Here is a 19,576-nt window from a genome sequence, read left to right as displayed (position 1 = left end):
TTGGCGGGGTTTCACAAGGCTGAGCCACTGAGTACGTACATCGCTCTGCTCCTTCCTGTTGGTGTTGTTATCTCCCCATCTTTCTTCAGCCTTTCCACCTACCCATCATCGTCATCCTCTCTTCCTTTCCAGAGACCCAGCATTTACTCTATAACCTTCCACTTGCAGGCAATGTGAAGGCTTCATTTCCATTGGAATGGCAACTCGATCTTGCGGCACCATTTTCTAGTGCTCAATCATTCTGAACTGTCTGCCGTCTTCACTTCTGATCTTCTCCTATTTGTGCTCAGTATTCTGCGCGTCGCATACATGCGTCAACCATACCCTTTTCAGTTCATTTGCATGGGTCGAGCCTTTTGCTATCATGTCGGTCATTCAGAATGAAGAGTATGAACCCTCCTGAAACCAGTTCCTTTCCCGTATCATTTGTTCCTCTACTTACTTCTTCCGTGTGGTGTGCTTCAGGTTGGTCGCATATCAATTACGATGCGGTTATCTCACCGAAATTGCCGATGGGGTGGGAGAACGCCTCATTAACCTTAACGAAGGGTTTCTAAACTCGGGCGCTTTCAAGGCTATCGGTTGGCAGGCCAATCCCAACCTTGTGAAGCGTTGCTACTCCCCTCCTATACCTACAGCCGTTGCCTCGGAGTACTTCCAAGCCCCGCGTCCCGTGGGAGTGACACTGGAGGATGAACGTGACGAGGGCGGGATGCTCGCCGGGGGTGGTACGGATACTTTCGGGCCGGGACTGGCCATCAAGAGGCGGAGGCGGGCCCAGACTCTCGACGACGACGATAGCAGTGACCTGAGCGACGAGAGCGACGATGACGAGCATGCGCAACGTGCAGCACAGCAGATTAAATTTTCCAAGATGCCCGTGCGGCCGAGGGCGGGCTCGAGTCCGATACAATCGTCGAATCTTCGCCAAGCATCTACCATGTCATCCCCTCGCGCAGCGCCCGGAACCCGTCGGGGCTCGCACTCCGCCCTCGAGGTTGTCAAGGAAAGGGCCCGCCGCGATACCGTCACGAGCAGCGAGGTTTCATCCGAGAACGAACTTGATTCTTCGGCCTTTTACAGGCATAGGGAGGCCGCCAGGGCGGCTACCAAAGCTGTCAGGCTGCAGACCAAGATCAATGAAGAGCCCGGGGAGGGGCTGAATCGTGCTGGAACTGGTCTTCTCCACGAAGAGGACGAGGACTCTGATGCCTCCGATATTTCGGGAGATTTCATCGAGAGCATCGAGTCGACAGGCATCCTGGACGCCGTTGAAAACCCCAACCAGGCGCCTACGGATCGTCAAGTTGTTGGCACGCCACCACGTCAGTTCATGAGGATGTCCACTATACGTAAATCGCAGGCCCCACCGAAGGTCCTCGAGGCTCTTCCGCCGCCTCGCCCAATGAGCATGATACGGCCAGTGAGCATAGTACAGCCCAAAAGCTTGCTCTCGGCAGCGTTCAATGCTAGGAAAATCAAACCCACGTTGCCGTTCGAGAAGTTCGCCTCGCTGTCAGGCCAAGGCGAGAAGAACCCAATCGCTGTCCACATTTACCCGGCCTTTTCCAACGATCCAGAGGAGCCCTTCGAGGTCCTCATCCGGCGCAATGTACATCATGGTCATGGCCAGGGCAGCGATCGGCCGGTGACAGTGGCTGACCTCATCGGGCTCAGCCTCTGGCGCTACATTGAGGAGGAACGCGAGCCGCCTATACCGGAGGACAAGCAAAACATCAACTGGTGGACATTGAGGATGGTAGAAGAGGACGGCGAGGTGGACGATGACTTCCCGCCGTTCGACAGAACCAAAACCCTTACATCTTTTACCACCGCGAACAACAGAGCGGCCGGTCGCATGAGGGCCAATTCCAAGACGTACGACAACTTCGGTCTGGTGCAAGCCACACAGGCCGAATTCATGAAGAATCAAGCTGTCACACCGCAGGAAGACCCGGCTACCACGACATTGGACGATTCCGCCGACAGAGACACCGAGGATGATGTCACTCCTCGCAAGACGCCACAGCCAGCTCGGGCCATCTCGCCCGGCCCTATAGAGCCGCGACCGAACCCCGTCACCAACACGACATACCGCCAGCATGCCACGATATTCGCCGACACTCCGCAGACCAGGGCGACCACGACGAACACCACGCGGGGCCAGAAAAAGCTGCTCCGCGTACACCTCCACGCGCCTGACATTGCTCCAGGGCAGCTGGTGACCCTGGACGTGACGACCGAGACGTACATGGCCGAAGTCCTCGACTTGGTATGCCGTAAACGCCAATTAGACAAAAACAACCACGTGCTCAGAATGCCGGGCGGCGGACCGGTCGTGCTCCTGGACGCCAAAGTGCAAACGATTGGTAGCCTGGCGGACTTGGAGCTGCACCGGCGACGGTTTGCGACCGATGGACCGCTGGTGATGTCCGGTGGCTCGCCGAGCAGCGCGTCGCCCAAGCTACTGCCATTCGGGGACGGATCGGCAGGGCGGAAGGGCAGGAAGCTGCAAATGATGGGGAGCCACCCTCTGTCGCGGGAGGCGATCAAGCAAGCCGAGCTCACTGGGATGTACAAGTCGTGGACGGTCTGGCGACTGCGGACGGTACGGATGAGGAACCAAAGCGAGCGGCTGCTAGAGATCAACGGTGATTATCTGCACATCAAACCGACATCGCGAGACGGAAAAACGACCACGGCACACATGTCACAGATCATCGGGTGCAAGACGTTTAGTAAGCATCCGGATCAATTCAAGGTACGTGCACACAACTTGGTTCGTCATATGTTCCCAGGGTTGGTGCCAACGATCGACGTGAAAAGGGTCGGCGAGTGCACATAGCCCTCCTCATTTGCGGAACATATCCAGATAAAACAGAAGCCTTACTGACACCCGTGCTTCTCGATTTAGCTCTTCATATACAAAGGCACGGAGGTTAAGCGCTACGACTTTGAAGCGAGGAACTCGACGGAGGCGAACGAGATGGTGGAGGAGCTAAGGAAGATGATCCTACCGTAAGAAAGGTCTTCTGGTGGCAGTCAAGTCAGCGCACTGCCTCATCGTGCCGCCTGAGCCTTCCAATTCACGTACATAAATAAGCAACTCGGTATTATTCCGTAAAAGGATGGGTTGTGATCTGCTATGCGCTAGAAACAGCGCCAGATGGTGTGACGTGCAGCAAAGAAAAGAAGAAGAAAAAAACCCCAGGCGAGAAAAGGACCGGTATTGGGGTGCAGTTGTCGATAGTGCCATGTAATTCATACCGACCTACGCTCCATGCGGGATAGGTAAAACTACCTACTTCGTGCTTCGAGTCAATTAGTTGGGCATGGAATTCTGAGGCTGACGCGGCGTGGTTGAGAGGCGAACAAGGTACCTTCGAACAAGGCCTGGTCGATCGAGCGATGGAATATCAAGGCAGGTCACGGTGCGTATGCACGAACGTACTTGGTACATGTACAGATCAACAACATTTCGGATTTTTTTCTTCTTCTTCTTTTTCTCGTAGGGGATACCAACGTAGTGGTGTGATGTGACAATAATGGCGCCTTGGCTAACACGAACGCCACCGAATGGATCCGTGACCTTCGCCTTGGGGTGCCTTAAGTGGCCCAGAAGGCGTGAGGCGACGCTGCCCAAGATCCCGGATGCGGCAAGCTTCTTGCGCTTAGCGAAAGATGAATAGGAGAGTGATAGGCCGATGAGCTGTAGCTTGGAAGGATTTCGAACCACACCTTGGCCAAGTCGAGTCGACATGATGCAGCCTCCTGCACCGGTCCAAGACGTGGACGGCAGAGTATTCCTCCTTTTACGGCACTTAGTTCTACTGCTATGATCCTATTGCCTATTCCTGCTTGAGCTGCTAACGTACTAGTCTACTGGTTAACTTGAAGGGATTGAAAATAGAGGAGAAAATCCGGCACAGAGGTCACGTGTAGAATCGAGTTTGTGGTGTTCAAACTTCGTTATGTCCAAAGTGGAAGTGAACACCATTGGATTTGGATGTCAATATACGGAATCCTGGGGAAAAGGCACCACCGGAAGGCACTTTCGAAAAGCACGTAATAAGGGCTATGTGTACACTACGTGTAAAAGCTCACACTTCCTGTTCTCCGTATCCTTGATTTGTTGTACGGTACGAAGTACGAATACCTAAGGTAGGTAGTTCGGACTCTGTCTCAATCTCTGAAGATATGACGACATACATCTCATCTGGTCTGTTCTCCGGTGCTGGGGTACGAAGTAATTACAAAGCGGATCCGTTTGCCGCAAAGCATACACAAGCCCGTGCATGGTAGCTAGTAGTTACATAAGCCGAGCAGCTAGGTGGAGCCACGACTAGCTGGGCCAACGTCATTAAACATACAGGAAATACGAAGCAGCCTTGCAGGACGCGCTGCACACAGAACCACCAAAGTACGGAGTAGGTAATGAGAAGCGGTTTCGCCACGGTACACGTACATACACAGTGTGAGAAGTCCCTGCTATCTTACTACGTGTAATGGACGTCTTTCCGAGGTCAACCAAGAACCATAACAGTGGCACCCGTTGGAGCCCGATCCGACTACTGACCCAGTTCTATATTCGGGAATACCACGTCGTACCTGTATTTCCTTTTCTATATTCAGCAGAACTACGAATACCTTCTGGGAGCGGTTGAGCCCTAAGCTACGGAACAATGACAGGATGGACGTCTGTCGGACTGTGGCTGAACAATGCCCTGTGACACAACCGAATCCTGCCTTCTGCTTTGTACGACGTATTTCCTAAGTAAGTAAAAGTAATACCTACACGACAACTGGAAGAAAAGTGTTGTCCGGGCAGCTAGGAGCTCGGTTGCCCCACCCTCCAAGAGCTGCCTTGCATAGGTCCTTGTACGTACCACATCTACTCCGTATGATGGAAGTAAGTAGTCCTCCTCGCCTTGTTTCTTTTGTTGTCCGTCTCGTCTCTGGTCGGTGCAGTATTCCAGTAAACTTCACCACCCATCGCCATTCGGCTTTGTGTGTTTACGAATTGTGTAAGTATTCCCGTCTTCTACACGTACCTTATTACCTACCTTACTCCGTACATAAGGTACTCCTCCAGTGCGGGTCAGCCCCACTCAATGGCCGGGTAAGTACGTACCTAGGCAGGTGTACGCCCCCGGCTTCTGTATCCTTCTTGATGTTCGATGCTAAAGTGACGTGCCCAAGCCCACATCTGCCCGTACTCCGTAACTACCTTAAGGTACGTTGTACCTGGTAGAGAACGTCCTGGCCGGCCAGTAACCCACCGGTTTCCACCCCTGGATGCCCATGCAATGGCCCCGAATCTCGCGTTTCCCATAAAAGGGCTATGACGTGGGGAGGCTGGGTGTGAGACCAGGGCAGTGCCCTGTTCACGGCCTCGACCGCTGTCGCGACCCCCTGGGGGATTTTGGAAGCTTGCGCATGGATGATGGAATCACCCCGTCTCCCCCCTTTGGTGCGGTAAAGGTGGGGCAGATCGCTGATGCTGGCGTCAGCTCCTGGGTGCTAGGCGTCCTGTTGTTGGCCGGGCTTCTGCCCCAAACCAAGGCCGCTCTGCCCGACTCGACCTTGTACGGGTAGGTACGTACGTCTTTACTTCTCGGGATCGCTGTGGCGTAGGGCATCGCCAGCCATGCGTCCAACTTTGCTTTCCCGGACTCCCGACTAAGCGGGGGCCCGTCTGTTTGCCTTCCCCTGCCACACCAATGCGTATATAAGTGAGCTCTACCCATCCTTCCGGGACATAAGCCTTACCTACTTACACTCACACACCTCGCCTAGAAATATCCAAGCATATACGCTCGCTTGCTCGTCCTCACGACCCTCCAAGTCCTCATATACAACGACTTTTCAGCACCTTAGTTCCTAATACCAACAACTCACCACCGCCAAAATGCGTTTCACTTCCTTCGCCGTCCTCGCCTTCACCTCGGCCGTCATGGTATGTTCCGCTCAATTGGATGGAAGAGAGTGTGCCTCTCATGGTCAACTTGATACTGACTGAGAATGCCATTAGGCCCAGGATGATGTCGCTACCCCCACGGCAGTTCCTACGGACGTCCCTACGGACGTCCAGGAACCCAGCATCGGCTTCCCCACCGAGATCGAGTCCGAGGTCAGCTCCTTCATCTCCTCGGCCACCGAGTCCATCGTCAGCGAGTCTGTCTCGATCTCCTCCGCCCTGGAGGAGGCCACCACTTCTCTTGCGGACGTCATCTCCTCGCTCTCGTCGGAGCTCGGCGAGGCCACCGGCTCGGCTGAGATCTCTTCTCTCGAGTCGGAAATGGCCAGTGCCACGTCGGCGCTCTCCTCGGAAATCGAAGATGTCACCGGCACCCCCGACAGCCCTGGTCCCCGCCAGACCGCCGCCGTCGCCATGGGCGCTCTCTTCGGCGGTGCTGCCGTCCTTGCCAACATGTAAAGGCCTGCACCTTCTCCGTGCGCTTCATGACAGTAATGGGAGCTTGCTCTGGTCCTCCGACTTTTGACGCAAAAAATGGGCGTCTTCAGCAGCTGAATCGCCCATCAGAAAGCAAGCACTTGGATTTGAACGAAATGGATATTTCGACAGGACTTAATTAATAGACGTGCTCGGGGGGTTCTTTGCGATAATAGCAATGGATTGGCTCCGGTCGCCAATGATTTTTTTGTGTTTTTTTCTTCTTACTTTCAAACCTACCTACATTTTACTCTCTCAAGGACAGTAAATAACTTATGCCACTTGTGTCTTCTGTGAGTTCTGTGAGCAGAACGTCTTCAAATATCACCAATTGTCATTCGTTTGATGTAGTCCGAAATCGTGTGTTGGCCGATGTTCTCGTCTCAAGTCATTGCCGATAAATTAGCTATAGCCTTAGCTCAGAGGTTACATCGCATTGGTTCCACGGAGCTGCGTACATGGTGCTTGACGTGAGAGCGGCTCCGTCAGGAGTAAGGTACCCGTATGGCGATACGTATCTTCTAAGTGACGTGGTAAGCCGTGTTCCCCCAGGAGATGTACGGTACTTTTACGAATACTTTACTTTGGTGCGATCGGGATCAGACTGAATCAGTAGGTGGCGCTTACGCGTTTGGGGGTGCAAATTTGGCGGGGGTGCATGGGACTTGGTCAAGGTACGTACAACTATGACTCCTCCTAAGGTACCTTACCTTACGAAGCAGGTACCTTTCCAGGACTCGGAGGAGGGGGAGGGGTCGGGTCGATCGTCTTTCTTGGAGCATCCTGGCTACGAAAATTTTCCCATTCGTGAAACTCACCAACCAATAAACCAAAGCAACAGATAGAAGAACATTGAAATCATGTCGCCCACCACCATCCATCTCAGGGCTGAGTCGAAGCCGCTAGAGCGCCGGTCACCACGTTCGTTTCTTTCCATCCGCCTCTACTGACAGAATGCTAACGATTATCAATCAGTCTCCCCCGCGTCAGCCAAAGCCCTTCTTGAGGCTGGCTATGTCGTCCGCGTTGAACGATCCTCCGACCGCATTTACAAAGATGAAGAGTTTGAGTGCCTAGGCGCGGAGCTGATCCCTTCGGGATCATGGGTCAACGCTCCCCTCGACCACATCATCCTTGGCTTGAAGGAGCTGCCCGAGGACGACAGTGGGTTGACTGTATCTCTGGGTTATAGATACCGGCTGATCGATTGAAAGCTACTCTGAGTCACACGCACATCCACTTCGCCCATTGCTTCAAGAAGCAGCAAGGTTGGGCCGAGACACTCTCGCGCTTTGCTCGAGGCAACGGTCTCCTCTACGACCTTGAGTTCTTGACCGACGAGACCGGTCGCCGTGTCGCCGCCTTCGGCTACTGGGCTGGGTACGCCGGTACCGCCATAGCCCTGTTGTCGTGGGCTCATCAGCTACTGGCGCCGGGTACAGAGCAGGCCGCGGTACCAGCTTTCGATTCAGCACCCGCTCTCCTCGATCGCGTCAAGTCGGACTTGGCACCCGCCCTTGCGGCCAACCAGGGGAAGCTTCCCCGCGTCATCATCATTGGCGCTCTTGGAAGATGTGGTACGGGCGCCGTCGAGCTTTGCCAGGCAGCAGGCATTCCGGAAGAAAACATCCTGAAGTGGGACATGGCCGAGACCAAGCGCGGAGGGCCTTTCCCCGAGATCACCGAGTCAGACATCTTCATCAATTGCGTCTACCTCGGCCCTCACCGCGCTCCCCCCTTCGCCACTTTTGAATCCCTGTCCACGCCGAACAGACGGCTCCGTGTCATTTGCGACGTCAGTTGCGACCCGAACAGCGAGAACAACCCCATTCCGATATATTCTAGTTACAGCTCCTTCAACAACCCGACGATTCCCATCTCCGGTCACCTCGACGGACCAGAGCTGCGGGTGATCGCAATTGATCATCTACCCACCCTGGTGGCTCGCGAATCCAGCGATGAGTTCTCGCAGTTGTTGCTGCCAAGTCTGCTCACTTTGGACAGGCGTGATGAAGCTGGCGTCTGGACGCGGGCGGAAAAGACTTATAGAGACAGGGTATCAGAGCTGCCTTCGGAGCTGCGTTGAGGCGCAGCAATTGTGTGACCCCCGGCTGTAAACTTCTATTGCTAGATCAAAGATAAATGAATGCTATGCTCTTCTTGCACGTATTATACCTCGTGATGCCCACTGCCATGGAAGTCTTCTTGGCAGCCCTCGAAGCAGCGGTGAGATTGGTTGTTGCATTGACAATGACACCCACTTGATTGTATTCTCCATTTAACGCCTCCCTCTATCCATACTTTTGACCTAGTCGTGCAATGACAGTTCCTAACGGTACATATTCAAGTAGAAGCAGAGACATCCCGTATCCGCTCCCATCACTCCGCCTTGGAAACACTCCGCCATATCCCAATGCCAAGTCATGTTAACCCTGCCTGCACCGTGTATATCGTCAATGTATTACCGGCCTTTCTTCCTCGTCTCGGACCAGAGGGCATCTACAATCTGGAACACAGCGGTGACGTCCTGCATCACAGCTGGCTCGACCTGGCCCCCAGCCGTCCGCTGTTGAACCTTGTCTGGGTGCCACCGCACCCGTTCGTCTTTGAGCCGTGCAGCAAACTCGCCTTGCGCTATATCCGCTGCCTCCAGTCCGCGCAGGAAGAACCTACGCACTTCACCTTCGACCTGTCTAACATCTTCTCGGCGGCCGCTTTCCACGGGCCACGGGAGGTCGGCGACGTTCCGTTTGGCATCTTTGCTCTCCCATCGCCTCCAAGCATCGAGATATGCCCGCCACCGGGTCGTGTGTTTCTTCCTCGTCTTCCTCTCCTCGCCGCGGCGCAAGGTCTCTTCAACCTCCCGCCGTACCTTGTCGCGCCGCCGCTCCTCGCGCTCCTGCCGTTTCTCTTCCTCCTCGCGTTGCTTTCTCGCCGCTTGCCGTCTGGCCCCCTCTTCGAGAAGCCCTGCGTACGTTTTCTCCCACATTTTGCGCCGGACGTACGCCGCGTACTCTTCTTCGTCCATACTCTCTAACTTCCCCTTGGGTTCCCCGCCGGCGCCTGCATTGCCGTATATGTGTACTGGCTGCCCGTACACAGCCTCCCAGTAGGCGGCCCCTTCATCGTCGGCCATGGCGTCGAAGAGAGACTCCCGAAACGCCGTGTTGGGGGAGAGCGGCCGGTCATGAAGATCGGCGGCTGTCGGTGACTCCGACCGATGATGCCGCCGGTGGCGGTGCCGGTGACGGTGGCGATGTTGATGGGAGTCGCCGTGGTCTTTCTTGTGTGAAGAGGATGATTCTTCTTCTGTGCCCTTTTTGAACTTAAAACGGAAGCGCTTATTAGAGCGCGACCGGGATTCCTCTGCCGCGTTGGCATCGCTGTCGCCGTAGTCCCGTTTCTTACTTTCCTTTGTTTCTCTTCGCCTTGATGATCCCTCTCCCCCTTCCTCTCGCTCGTGTTTGTCCTCTGGTTTTCGACGCCAAACAGGACTTTTAGCGCGACTGTGCTCCTTCTCCTTCGTATGGTGGCGTCGGTGGCTTTTAGCTGCTGCATCTGCACCAGGATCGTTGCCTCTGTCGGGATTGATCGATGAGAGGATATGGCGCCGCCGCGGTGACGACGGATTGGTCATTGCAATGAACGTTAAATGGAAGTGGTGACAGAGGTGTCGTCTTCCTATCGTCGAGAGGTGAGAATGAATTCTGTTGAACTGGACTAGTTGGGGCCGCAGGTGGTTTGGAAAGTCGTGGACATGACGCTCATTTCGATCCAACGGCTCGACAGTCGGTTGAGTGAGGTTGACTATCGCTTGGTCTAGAGAAACTCTTGCCGTAGATCGCTATACCCATGATAAAGAGGAAATAATGACTCCGTACGGATAGGAGCGAAAAGTCAGTGTTTATGCTAAGACCAGGCGTCGTGTCCCGATTACCTTAGGTATGACCTTCAAATGGGAGGGGTAAGGTAGCTTGGACTCGAGCTTCGCGTGTGTACTGTGTACGAATAGTCGTAGTTGGTACGGAGTAGAGGTTGCAGAACTCTGAATGGTGCACAGTGTTAGATAAGGTACCTTATCTGGCATAAAGGGTGGTGATCAGCATATTTAAGATGACGTAATGCGACCCCTTTCAAGGTAAGGTACCTCGCAATTTCTGGTAGGCAAAATCTGGAAGCAAACGAAATATGTAACAAAGTGTCTACTACACTTATGGCGAAGTCCCTCCACCCGCCACCCTGTGGCACATGATAATTACTACACACCTCCTATCTCCTATTACCATGTCCCCGTTCTTATCCTGCAGCCTACAAGATTCCTATTCAAGTTCTCCTTCGACACACTGCTGGATGGAGGCAACTCGGTCTGCTTCATCACCACCATGCTGCACATTGTGAGCGTGACATCGCCGGTACCCTCCATCGTTTTCTCTGTATTAGCGCTTTTCACCATCTCCTTTGTCGTCCTTCTTATTTTGCGCCACTACCTCCCCTTGCGGACAACCCCAGCATTCTACCTGGTTCCCATCTTCTTCGCGCTATGGCTTCCTGCATGCATGGTCCTGCTGGTTCCCATCGACCTTGCCTCAAGTGCTCGAACCGATGATGAGGCAACCAGGGGCGTCTGGCTACCCGATCGTGTCTTGCTGGTTTCGTGGAGGATCACCTACTGGCTAACCTTTGCCCTCACTTGGTATGCGACCCCATACCCGAGAACAACCCATGAACGGAAAGGGCGCTTTGGACATTCCTAACACTTGCACCGCAGGTTCATTCTACCTATCCTCGGCGAGTATTCCGATGCTGGCTATCGCGATCCCAAGGATAATATTATCTATTCCTTACGCGAAAATGCCCAATACCATGTTATGGTCTTCGCCGCCGGCTTTGTCGGCCTTATTTACTTCGTCATCTCATACGGCTTCAACTTCACCTCTCTGAAGAGTCTGGTCATGGCGCTGGCTTACTTCTGGGGCTTGCTCTTTGCAATCTACCTCATGGGTCATGGGCTTGTTTCGATTCCACGACGACTATTCCGATTTGCCTCGATTAGCGGCAGACTGCGCCGCCTCCAGAACCGGGCGCCTAAGGTTTACGAGCGGATGGAGGACGCGCTCCTTAATCTAGAGGACATTGAGGTTCAAATATCCGAGTTAAGCCGGCGGAAGGTCGGTAGCGCCAAGGAGTTCCACGAATGGATCGAAGAGCTCGCCGAGATGGCGAATTTGCCCGAAGCGCAACCACGCTCCACCTTCCGAGGTTCCGTTGAGAGTCGCATCGTCCCGACCGTCATCACAGAGAAATACATGGCTGATTTGACGAGGAAGCTGATGCGCGCTCGCCACGCGCGGTCGCGGTTCACCAACGAATGGACCGACCTTGTGCAGCAAGCCTCTCGAACGCAGGCTATCCTGGACTCTGGTGCTTCCAAGAAGCTTGAGTTCGGTCGCCCGTCTCCACACGCCGGATACTGGGACCGAAAAACTTTCCTTTCCCCCTGTACGCGATATCTATATTACTACTACGTCCAACCTTACGCCAGCATTGCTCTCGGACTCATCCTGGCTGCCGCTTCGGCCTGCATCATATGGTCCGAGCTAATCAAAGCGGCGTTCCCCCGACTTTCAGTGATCCGACTGACCGTTGTGCACCACTGGGTTGGAGAAAAAGGCCAGGTTGGACTCGCCGGGCAAGTCATCTCAGTCTTGTGGCTCCTGTACATGTGCGCAGCGGCCTTCGTCACCATGACGGAAGTGAAGACCTGGCGAGGCCGCGCTCTCGTTCGCCGGAACACGGGTCATGAGGCGGCCTTCTGGTATGCAGGGCAGGTTGCGAAACTGAGCGTACCCCTGTCTTTCAATTTTGTGACTTTCCTCTCCTCCGAGGTTTATACCAAGACGTGGTTCTACAAATTTCTTGGGCAATACATCAAAATCACGTCGCTGGGCACGTGGCTCGACCACCTATTTCCTCTGCTTATCCTCTTGCCAGTGATGGCCACTCTCTTTGGGCTCTACGGAAGGGTGCAGAGGTTCTTCGGCTTCGGAGTCGACATCAACGACGACGAGGAGGGGACCCAGAGGGCATATGGCGCAGGATCTTGGCGGGAAGGCCGGGACCTCATCGAACGAGAATTGAGCGGAAATTCCATCATTCGAAGGCGCGACGAGGCCATTGCCCGTCTGGGGGCAGCGGGGTCCCTGGACGATCGGTCGGCACCCGTGCTGGCAATCCCCGACGGGCGGCCAGGTGTCTCCTCATCACCTCCGGCTAGGTCTCCGGTACGACCGTCTGCACAAGCACAGCGCGGCGGTCCGACACAGTCGACGTCCTCGGACCAGGACATTGAGGAGGAGAATTTTCTCGAGTCGTTGGGCCACCGAATGAAGAACACGATCGACACTTTTGAAGCACCCAGATGGTTACAGGACATTAGGCCTAAGTGGATGAGTGGCGAGGAGGGTGAAGCAAGCACACGAAGGAGTCGACCGGCCGGCCGTGGTGGCGCTGATTCGGATATCAGACGATGGTTTGGGGGCGAAGGGAGGATTCGCCTATGATCACCGCGTGTCGCGGAGCGAAGCATTGCAACAAGTCATTCTCGCCACACTTTTGTTCCCCCTCCCCTTCGCGGCTTTTGGTTTCCGCGTTCAGTATGTTTTCACGCATCACCTTGGGTATTCTGGGTTCTGGTATTCTCTTCCAAGTGCTGGGGAGAACACACGGCACGGAGTTGGAGCTGGAGAACGATGGCGCTGTTGACTTTGGCCAAGCCACCTTCTAATAATCAGGGTATTACTCGCTCACGCTTATATGTACCATGCACTGCCTTAATTGAGAGTGCTTGTTCGGCTGGCTGGCGGCATCAGACTGGCCCCGTCCTGTAATTTGATAGACCTTTTATTTCATTTCCTTATCTATAACTTGAGACTTCCTGGGCTAATGTTAGCAACACGGAGTATGGATAACAGTACTTGTATTGAATGCAGCATCGACAGTCTGGAGGTCGCCCCGAATACGGCGGGCGGTTGGCTTGCTGCTACGGTTTACCAACACCACTCGCTTCCCCATGGCGGCGACGCCTCGGCTGGGGTTGGGGCCGTTTCACCAAGAGTCTAAATGTGGACAAGAAGAATTCGCTATGAGACAAAGCGCGGGGACGTTATTAAGCCGGTGGAAAGGCGCGGGTCTTTCGAGGTCTTTCTATAATATTAATTGATACTTCGTTCGCATGTTCTCAAAGTCCCTTTGCGTCCGAAGCCTTTCAGTTCAGTGTTCCCTCGCCCACACATACTCAGCCCATCGGGGCACCATCCTTATTAGGTCTTCCTGAAGAGGAAGGCTTGTTGTCTTGAAGACAGGAAAACCCCCTTCCTTGTGCCGAGAGGATCCATTCAGGATCGAATCCCCAAAAGGCAAAAGGGGGGGCGCTTGAAGCAGGAGTGGACCATCTCAGCACCATGACACAGACCACCCAAAGACTCGATCACACAGATCTCTGTCCAGGTAGAGTTCTTCGTGCTTTGTACGAATAATCTGCAGAACAATCCACCAAGCAACACCACTGATCAAATTAGACCTACCTTAGCCAGGCACAGAGAGGACAGAGTGGAGCAAGATGGCGAGAAATGCAGGGGCAGGACCCAATCGAAATGGAAGGGGAGATGGACTTTCAATGAGCTAAACTGAATAGGCCAATGAAGAATCGGCGTTTCAACATCGACGCGGTCTGTGCCGCCGTATCGCCCCGTATTTATTTAGAAGGAAACGCAATGATTGGCTAGAGCGGTAAATTGCAGCCGCCCCACCTAAACAGGGGCGGGCACCTTCCCATGAACGATGAGAACCGCCCTGCCCAGTCCAGTCGACCCATGTCCCCAATCACAAGTGCCTTATGTTGTACGTGCAAAGCGTTTGTCTTGGCCGTTATTTCCCTCTCCCCTGGGTGATGCGGATGCGTAAGGGTTGTATGTACCTCGTAGTGGTTCGGACCCTCCTGCCGGTACCTGTCTTTGGTCCTCCGTGCCCTCCACGCTAATAAACCACAGCGCCGCTTTATGCAGCAACGTGCTATCTTCGCTGTGGTGCCAACGGACGCTGGGGCCCTTTTACTCCATCCCCTCCCCCTTCTCGCTCTCCTTCCCCTTTTCCCCTTTCTTCTCCTTCCCGTGCATCGTCGCCGTCGTCGTCGAAGGCAAGATTATTCGGACTGGTGTTTTCTGGGCTCATCTTACTCTTTACGAACCACGCTCTCTCCCTTCTGGATCATCGACTTCACTCTTTTAGTTGATTTTCCGTCCCTTCTTTCCCTCCGACCAACCAGCCCCTCTCTCTCTCCGGCCACTCTCTCAAGCAAACGAGAAACAAATACATTCTTTTTCGATACACCAGTTCTCGCAGACCTCAGTCGTCCCGCCTCCCGAGTAACACGACTGATTATCCCTTGCGTACGTCCCTCTGGCACCTGTCCTTTCTTTAGACTGAAGACAAGGCATTGTAACTAGTCTTTTCCCATGCCTTGAAGAGTCGTCTGGGGGGGCTGTTGTTTGGTGATTGGGAACGTGATACCAAGTTGTCGAGTTCCTCTCACCATCACAACGCCTACCACCCTCGACATCGAGCCTTGCAATGCAATCCACAAGAATCTGTTCGCATGTAAACAACCCACCATACTAACCGTGTCATTTCAGAAAACAATTTGCGTTAATTGTCAATCTTAATATTCGTCTCTTCCGGACCCAGAGATCGCGCTCATTATCCTCCACATCTCACCGACGAATATCAATAATTGCCGTTCAACATACACTCTTTGAGAGCCTTACAGTACTGTGGAAGCACCCACTTCAGTTTCGATAATTCTTCAACCTCGACCGCAGACACGATGCCTTCCATCCACAGACTCTTTTCGCGCAGCGACTACGCTGAGGCGGTCGGCCGAGATGAGGACAAGTCCATCAGCGGTGAAGACAACGTCCTTGACTACATGATCATCCTCCTCGGTCTTCTCTTTCTTGCCCTGCTCTGCGGCTCCGTTCTATTCCTTCTTCGCAGACACCGTCACAAGCAACAAATTCGCCAGAATGAGGGTCTGCCGTCGTACAATGAGGTGAAGGGCAACCGCAACCACAACAACCTCACCATCGAGACAACCCAAAATGGCCGGTCATCCATTCTCGTTATCAGCCGCGATGGCCAGCCCATGCTTGCCAACCCCAACTCCCCGCCAGCGTCTCCTGACAACGTGCCTGAGATCCGCATCACCTTCCCTGACGAACACGACGAGAAGGGTGAGCGGAAGAGCGGTCGTGTTGTCGTTGTCCGTGTTGGCGATGGTGGCGTGGTCGGGTTGGAGCCCGTCCGGGAGGAACAGCTTCCTGCTTATGAGAAAGAGAACAAGTCCGACTTCTACTCCATCGACATGGACCAGATTGGTGGTCTGAAGGAGAAGGAATATCGTTAATAAACGCCTCTGGCCTCACTCCCTCCGGCATTCTCTCTTTCTGCCAGCCAGGCAGTTAGTCAAACCAGCGTCATGCAGTGTGAGCAATCAAACACGCTTTGCATTCTTCATCAACATGGCATAGCTCTGGCGACGTATATATACAAGACAGGCTCGGCACTTCTACATACACTCTGTACCGCTTCGTCTATTCATCGCCAGCCACTTCTTTTCCCAGCCTCTTTTTTCTCCCCTTCATCAACGACGACGACGCAATAAGTTGCCTCAAGATTATGCCATGCGAGCGCTAGTTTCGAGCCTCTGGCGTCTTCTTTTCTTCTACCCTGGTTACGGTATTTGGCGCTTTCTTTTTGGGCTACGTACATATAGATATCTACCCGGGCGCCTACTTCTTTAACGACGCCACGTACTATGGGGAAGTGAGCAGGTGGAAAGCAGCGACCACTTCGCACACGGTTTGTGGCCGTGAATTTTGAATGCAAAGCGAGCATTGCGCCGGGCTGTTCTTCCACAAAGACTGTCTGTATATTCTAATGCTGTATAATTACAACAGCCAATCTAGGGCGCTTGGCGTTTCTGCCTCGTCTGTTTGAACGCACCTCGCCCAAGACTTGGAAAGTTTAATCCCCCGTCTCTAACTTCTCTTTGGTGAATTCGTAGGGCGCTGTGAATACAGCCCTTGTTGTCACTAGTCACACACGGTATCCTCGCATGGTGGCCGAACAGCAGCCGCAGCTTGACCGTGAGTCCCCTTTTTTTACCAGGACCTGGGTGTCACCGAGCCAAGCTCGAGTCTGTATTTACCTAAACTCTATTTCCTTGCTCGCCTCCGTCAGTATCACCGTCGAACGCAGTCGTTTCGGAGAAACCACACCCTGTCCTGTCCCCGTCCCCGTCCATTCAGTGTTCGGTCTTCCCCGTTCCTGACACATGACCACGGAGATGGATGGGGGCTAGCGTGGGATATGGCGAATTCAAGACGCAGGCGGCGATCCTTGCGGTGCGGATTGAAGTCAAAGCTACACTGTACGGCGTAGATGAAAGGTGGACGGCACAGCTAAGGCGATGTGTGTGATGATGGGGAGAAACACGTGCTGCAAAGGGATCGGTCGTTTGGGGAGTAATGTTGATGTTGGGCTTACTGTAATAAGTAGTCTGTGACTACCTTCGGAAATTTAGGGTCCTCAGAACTTCTCTAGTTAAATCCAGACTGGCGCTCAACTTTGTCTCTGCAGCATGCTTCCCTTAGGAATGAATATACTGAGAGTAGAATACGCACCGCACCCAAAGAGATATCCGCATCGTCAGCACTACACGGTGTTGCCGCGATCCATGTATTGATATTGGAGAGTGGCGGTATATCTAAACTGCAAAGTGAAGGAATTTACTAATTGTTGATGCGTTCCCTTAATTTACACTGCGTTAACCAGCAAAGACCCTTTCTTGCTGTGGTTTCATCTTGCTACTCTCATCGTTTACCATAAGAAGACAGAACGGTTAAAAAAAAAAAAGAAGAAGAAGAAACACCTCCCCAGTCAGAATCACTCCAAGACTTCTTGGTCCTCTTCCACTGATTTTCACAAATTTATGCCCACAGTATACGGCAGCGATAGAGGTGCGTCCGCGACGGGCACGTCATGGATGTCGATTCCATAGGATGTCCTTAGGGGGCTCTCTGTATGTTTCTCGGCCACTCGAGTCCATGCCTGGAGAGTCTGGCGCCATAGGACGAACGGCTCCGTGCCGGACCACCTCAATACAGGGCCTAATGGACTGAGTTCGTACGATACCTCGAAATATTTCTTCCGGGGTAGATGCTGAATAATGGTCATCTTGTTCAACTGTGGCATCGTCGTGGCGAGTCGTGCGGCACTCAGCATTATGCACTGGCAATAGAGAGCCAGTTCTTCCTCATTCTCCGGTCTGAGATAATGCAAGATCCGGTCGCGGGACATAGTCCAAGTCTCAAAATACAATGTCTTAAGCCGCTGATTCTTCATGTCTAGACCGTTCAGCGACTCGGGGGGGGCCATGATCTTAACGGGACACTCGTCTCCCGGCCAGAGATTTCCCATAAAAGACTGAACGGTGAGAAAGTTGACAACTCTGAGGTCTCGGAGAGTCCGGGAGGCGAACTGTCGAAGACCAAATCCCAATTCTCTCGTTTCTTGACTGTCATTGTCCACGTTCTCCAGTTGATTGGATACCCGGAGCATGTGGTGAATGTTCAGCGACTCCATGGATCGTGGCCAACGCCATATCGTGTTCCTCAGTGCTGGGAGAGGATAGTCAGAACAGTCGTTTCGTGTACATTTTCGTTCAACAGGTCCTCGAACCGAGGCAGACTCACCGATCAACTCGTCAGCGCTAGTATTGTTCCAGAGCATCTTACCCATGCCGATGTCGGCTTCGCGCAGGAATGGAATCAAGCCAAGGATACGGCTCAGCGTTCGGGGCTCGAAGCTGCAGTTACCCCACAGGGGACCCGTGGAAAAGGATGTGACGCCGTCAACGTGGGGCAGAAGCTCCGAAGTGAGTCTGACATTAGACAAGGCAGCGGCCACATCACTTCTTCCGCTACTTTCGTGGAGGACTGTATTTATATAAGACACCTCGGACCATGCAGGGTGCTTTCTGGCGATGAAGAAAGCCTTGTCGTTCACTAGAGGCGTGCGCACGGCCACGCTGAGTTGCAAGTGGCGAGAGAGACTCGCGGGCCAATACCCCATAGCTCTGAAGAGCGTGTCGAGTGCGCGGGTGAACAGCGTATTGTTTTCTTGTACGTCTGCATAACTAAGGGGGTTCTTGTGGCGAAGCCATACATGCAGGTGAATCTTCTTGACGAAGGTCACACGGTCATAATTGACGTAGGACTGGAACTGGAGAAGGGAATCGCTGGTAAGTCCGAGAGACTCAAAGTTGAAGGGTTCAAAATACGCCTGCCATGCTCGGTTAACCGAGGCCAACCGTGTAAGGCGACGATTCAACTCGCCCTCCAAATCGGGAGGGTATGGCTGCGGCTCCTGAGGGACGAGGTCGCGAAAGATGATTCTTGTAATATCCCACGGGAGGCTCTCTAAAGACGGAGGTGAGGCGGACATGTTGCTAGACTCCGCGCGCCGCTATGTAAGGTAGTACGAAAGGACTCGTGCGGGTTCTGTCTGTGTATACGTTGTCTTGGTGGTAATGTAATGTCGTGTTGGGTAGGTAACAGGAGAGTTGATAAGATGAGCTGTGCAAGAGACGATAGAGAGAGATATAGAGAACAAAATCCTGGGTTGTGATGAATATGAATTCGATGCTGCCACGGATGGATGATGGTTGATGGATGCTCACCATGATATGATGGCTGGACCTCCAGTTATACATACGTCCAAGGAGGTCAAGGACCGGCGGTGTAGAGGGAACGGTAATCTGGAAAGCTCAACACAGATGGGGTTCTTGCTGTAAACCTAAACCCCAAAGACCTCAACCCAAGCCTACTTCTTTGGCCTTCTCCCAGGGTTGAACCTGCCTCGCTGGTGAACCACCACCTAGAACCCATTTTCAGCTGGAAGTCAAAGCCAAGGATAGGTAAGGCACCCCGGCCGTGTTGTGGCGATGAGATTTGAAGACAGATGTAATTTCGAACGTGGTCGACACAACTGCAAAAAATGGCCAGT

The 19,576-nt window shown here is 53.5% G+C and overlaps 8 protein-coding genes across 8 annotated transcripts; 6 read left to right on the top strand and 2 right to left on the bottom strand.

Moving 5' to 3' along the window:
- The first annotated feature begins 98 nt into the window (after nucleotides 1-98).
- On the top strand, nucleotides 99-3,482 carry SODALDRAFT_328358 (hypothetical protein). Its single transcript, XM_028610666.1, has 3 exons — nucleotides 99-387; nucleotides 466-2,761; nucleotides 2,915-3,482. The coding sequence occupies exons 1-3, from the start codon at nucleotides 365-367 to the stop codon at nucleotides 3,020-3,022; spliced, it is 2,427 nt and encodes an 808-aa protein (XP_028463785.1). The 5' UTR covers nucleotides 99-364; the 3' UTR covers nucleotides 3,023-3,482.
- A 2,314-nt stretch (nucleotides 3,483-5,796) lies between these two features.
- SODALDRAFT_328357 (hypothetical protein) lies at nucleotides 5,797-6,815 on the top strand. The gene is made up of 2 exons (XM_028610665.1): nucleotides 5,797-5,956; nucleotides 6,032-6,815. Exons 1-2 carry the CDS (start codon nucleotides 5,909-5,911, stop codon nucleotides 6,434-6,436), a joined length of 453 nt encoding a protein of 150 aa, XP_028463784.1. The 5' UTR covers nucleotides 5,797-5,908; the 3' UTR covers nucleotides 6,437-6,815.
- A 429-nt stretch (nucleotides 6,816-7,244) lies between these two features.
- On the top strand, nucleotides 7,245-8,540 carry SODALDRAFT_346132 (alanine dehydrogenase; the record flags this gene model as incomplete). Its single annotated transcript, XM_028613239.1, has 3 exons — nucleotides 7,245-7,375; nucleotides 7,430-7,618; nucleotides 7,669-8,540. Exons 1-3 carry the CDS (start codon nucleotides 7,315-7,317, stop codon nucleotides 8,538-8,540), a joined length of 1,122 nt encoding a protein of 373 aa, XP_028463783.1. The 5' UTR covers nucleotides 7,245-7,314.
- A 162-nt stretch (nucleotides 8,541-8,702) lies between these two features.
- SODALDRAFT_328356 (hypothetical protein) lies at nucleotides 8,703-10,429 on the bottom strand. The gene has a single exon (XM_028610664.1). The coding sequence runs from the start codon at nucleotides 10,089-10,091 to the stop codon at nucleotides 8,916-8,918; it is 1,176 nt and encodes a 391-aa protein (XP_028463782.1). The 5' UTR covers nucleotides 10,092-10,429; the 3' UTR covers nucleotides 8,703-8,915.
- Nucleotides 10,430-10,836: 407 nt separating this feature from the next.
- Nucleotides 10,837-13,014, top strand: SODALDRAFT_320443 (hypothetical protein; the record flags this gene model as incomplete). Its single annotated transcript, XM_028609534.1, has 2 exons — nucleotides 10,837-11,147; nucleotides 11,223-13,014. 2 exons carry the CDS (start codon nucleotides 10,837-10,839, stop codon nucleotides 13,012-13,014), a joined length of 2,103 nt encoding a protein of 700 aa, XP_028463781.1.
- A 1,429-nt stretch (nucleotides 13,015-14,443) lies between these two features.
- Nucleotides 14,444-15,140, top strand: SODALDRAFT_55450 (hypothetical protein). The gene is made up of 2 exons (XM_028615478.1): nucleotides 14,444-14,901; nucleotides 14,959-15,140. Exons 1-2 carry the CDS (start codon nucleotides 14,512-14,514, stop codon nucleotides 14,974-14,976), a joined length of 408 nt encoding a protein of 135 aa, XP_028463780.1. The 5' UTR covers nucleotides 14,444-14,511; the 3' UTR covers nucleotides 14,977-15,140.
- A 195-nt stretch (nucleotides 15,141-15,335) lies between these two features.
- SODALDRAFT_320442 (hypothetical protein) lies at nucleotides 15,336-15,914 on the top strand (the record flags this gene model as incomplete). The annotated part of the gene is made up of 1 exon (XM_028609533.1): nucleotides 15,336-15,914. The coding sequence occupies one exon, from the start codon at nucleotides 15,336-15,338 to the stop codon at nucleotides 15,912-15,914; it is 579 nt and encodes a 192-aa protein (XP_028463779.1).
- A 1,577-nt stretch (nucleotides 15,915-17,491) lies between these two features.
- Nucleotides 17,492-19,015, bottom strand: SODALDRAFT_320441 (hypothetical protein; the record flags this gene model as incomplete). The annotated part of the gene is made up of 2 exons (XM_028609532.1): nucleotides 17,492-18,189; nucleotides 18,265-19,015. The coding sequence occupies 2 exons, from the start codon at nucleotides 19,013-19,015 to the stop codon at nucleotides 17,492-17,494; spliced, it is 1,449 nt and encodes a 482-aa protein (XP_028463778.1).
- Between the last annotated feature and the right edge of the window lie 561 nt (nucleotides 19,016-19,576).

The sequence above is a fragment of the Sodiomyces alkalinus genome (assembly GCF_003711515.1).
Source record: "Sodiomyces alkalinus F11 unplaced genomic scaffold SODALscaffold_10, whole genome shotgun sequence".
Lineage (NCBI taxonomy): Eukaryota > Fungi > Ascomycota > Sordariomycetes > Glomerellales > Plectosphaerellaceae > Sodiomyces > Sodiomyces alkalinus.
This window is presented reverse-complemented; position numbering and strand designations above follow the sequence as displayed.

Excerpts from the sequence above, each read along its gene's own strand:
- SODALDRAFT_328358 (XM_028610666.1), top strand. The coding sequence starts at position 365 with ATGTCGGTCATTCAGAATGAAGA. Across the intron at positions 388-465 it reads TCGGTCATTCAGAATGAAGA|GTTGGTCGCATATCAATTAC; the intron begins GTATGAACCCTC and ends GGTGTGCTTCAG. Across the intron at positions 2,762-2,914 it reads AGCATCCGGATCAATTCAAG|CTCTTCATATACAAAGGCAC; the intron begins GTACGTGCACAC and ends TTCTCGATTTAG.
- SODALDRAFT_328357 (XM_028610665.1), top strand. The coding sequence starts at position 5,909 with ATGCGTTTCACTTCCTTCGCCGTCCTCGCCTTCACCTCGGCCGTCATG. Across the intron at positions 5,957-6,031 it reads CCTTCACCTCGGCCGTCATG|GCCCAGGATGATGTCGCTAC; the intron begins GTATGTTCCGCT and ends GAATGCCATTAG.
- SODALDRAFT_328356 (XM_028610664.1), bottom strand. The coding sequence starts at position 10,091 with ATGACCAATCCGTCGTCACCGCGGCGGCGCCATATCCTCTCATCGATC.
- SODALDRAFT_55450 (XM_028615478.1), top strand. The coding sequence starts at position 14,512 with ATGCAGCAACGTGCTATCTTCGCTGTGGTGCCAACGGACGCTGGGGCC.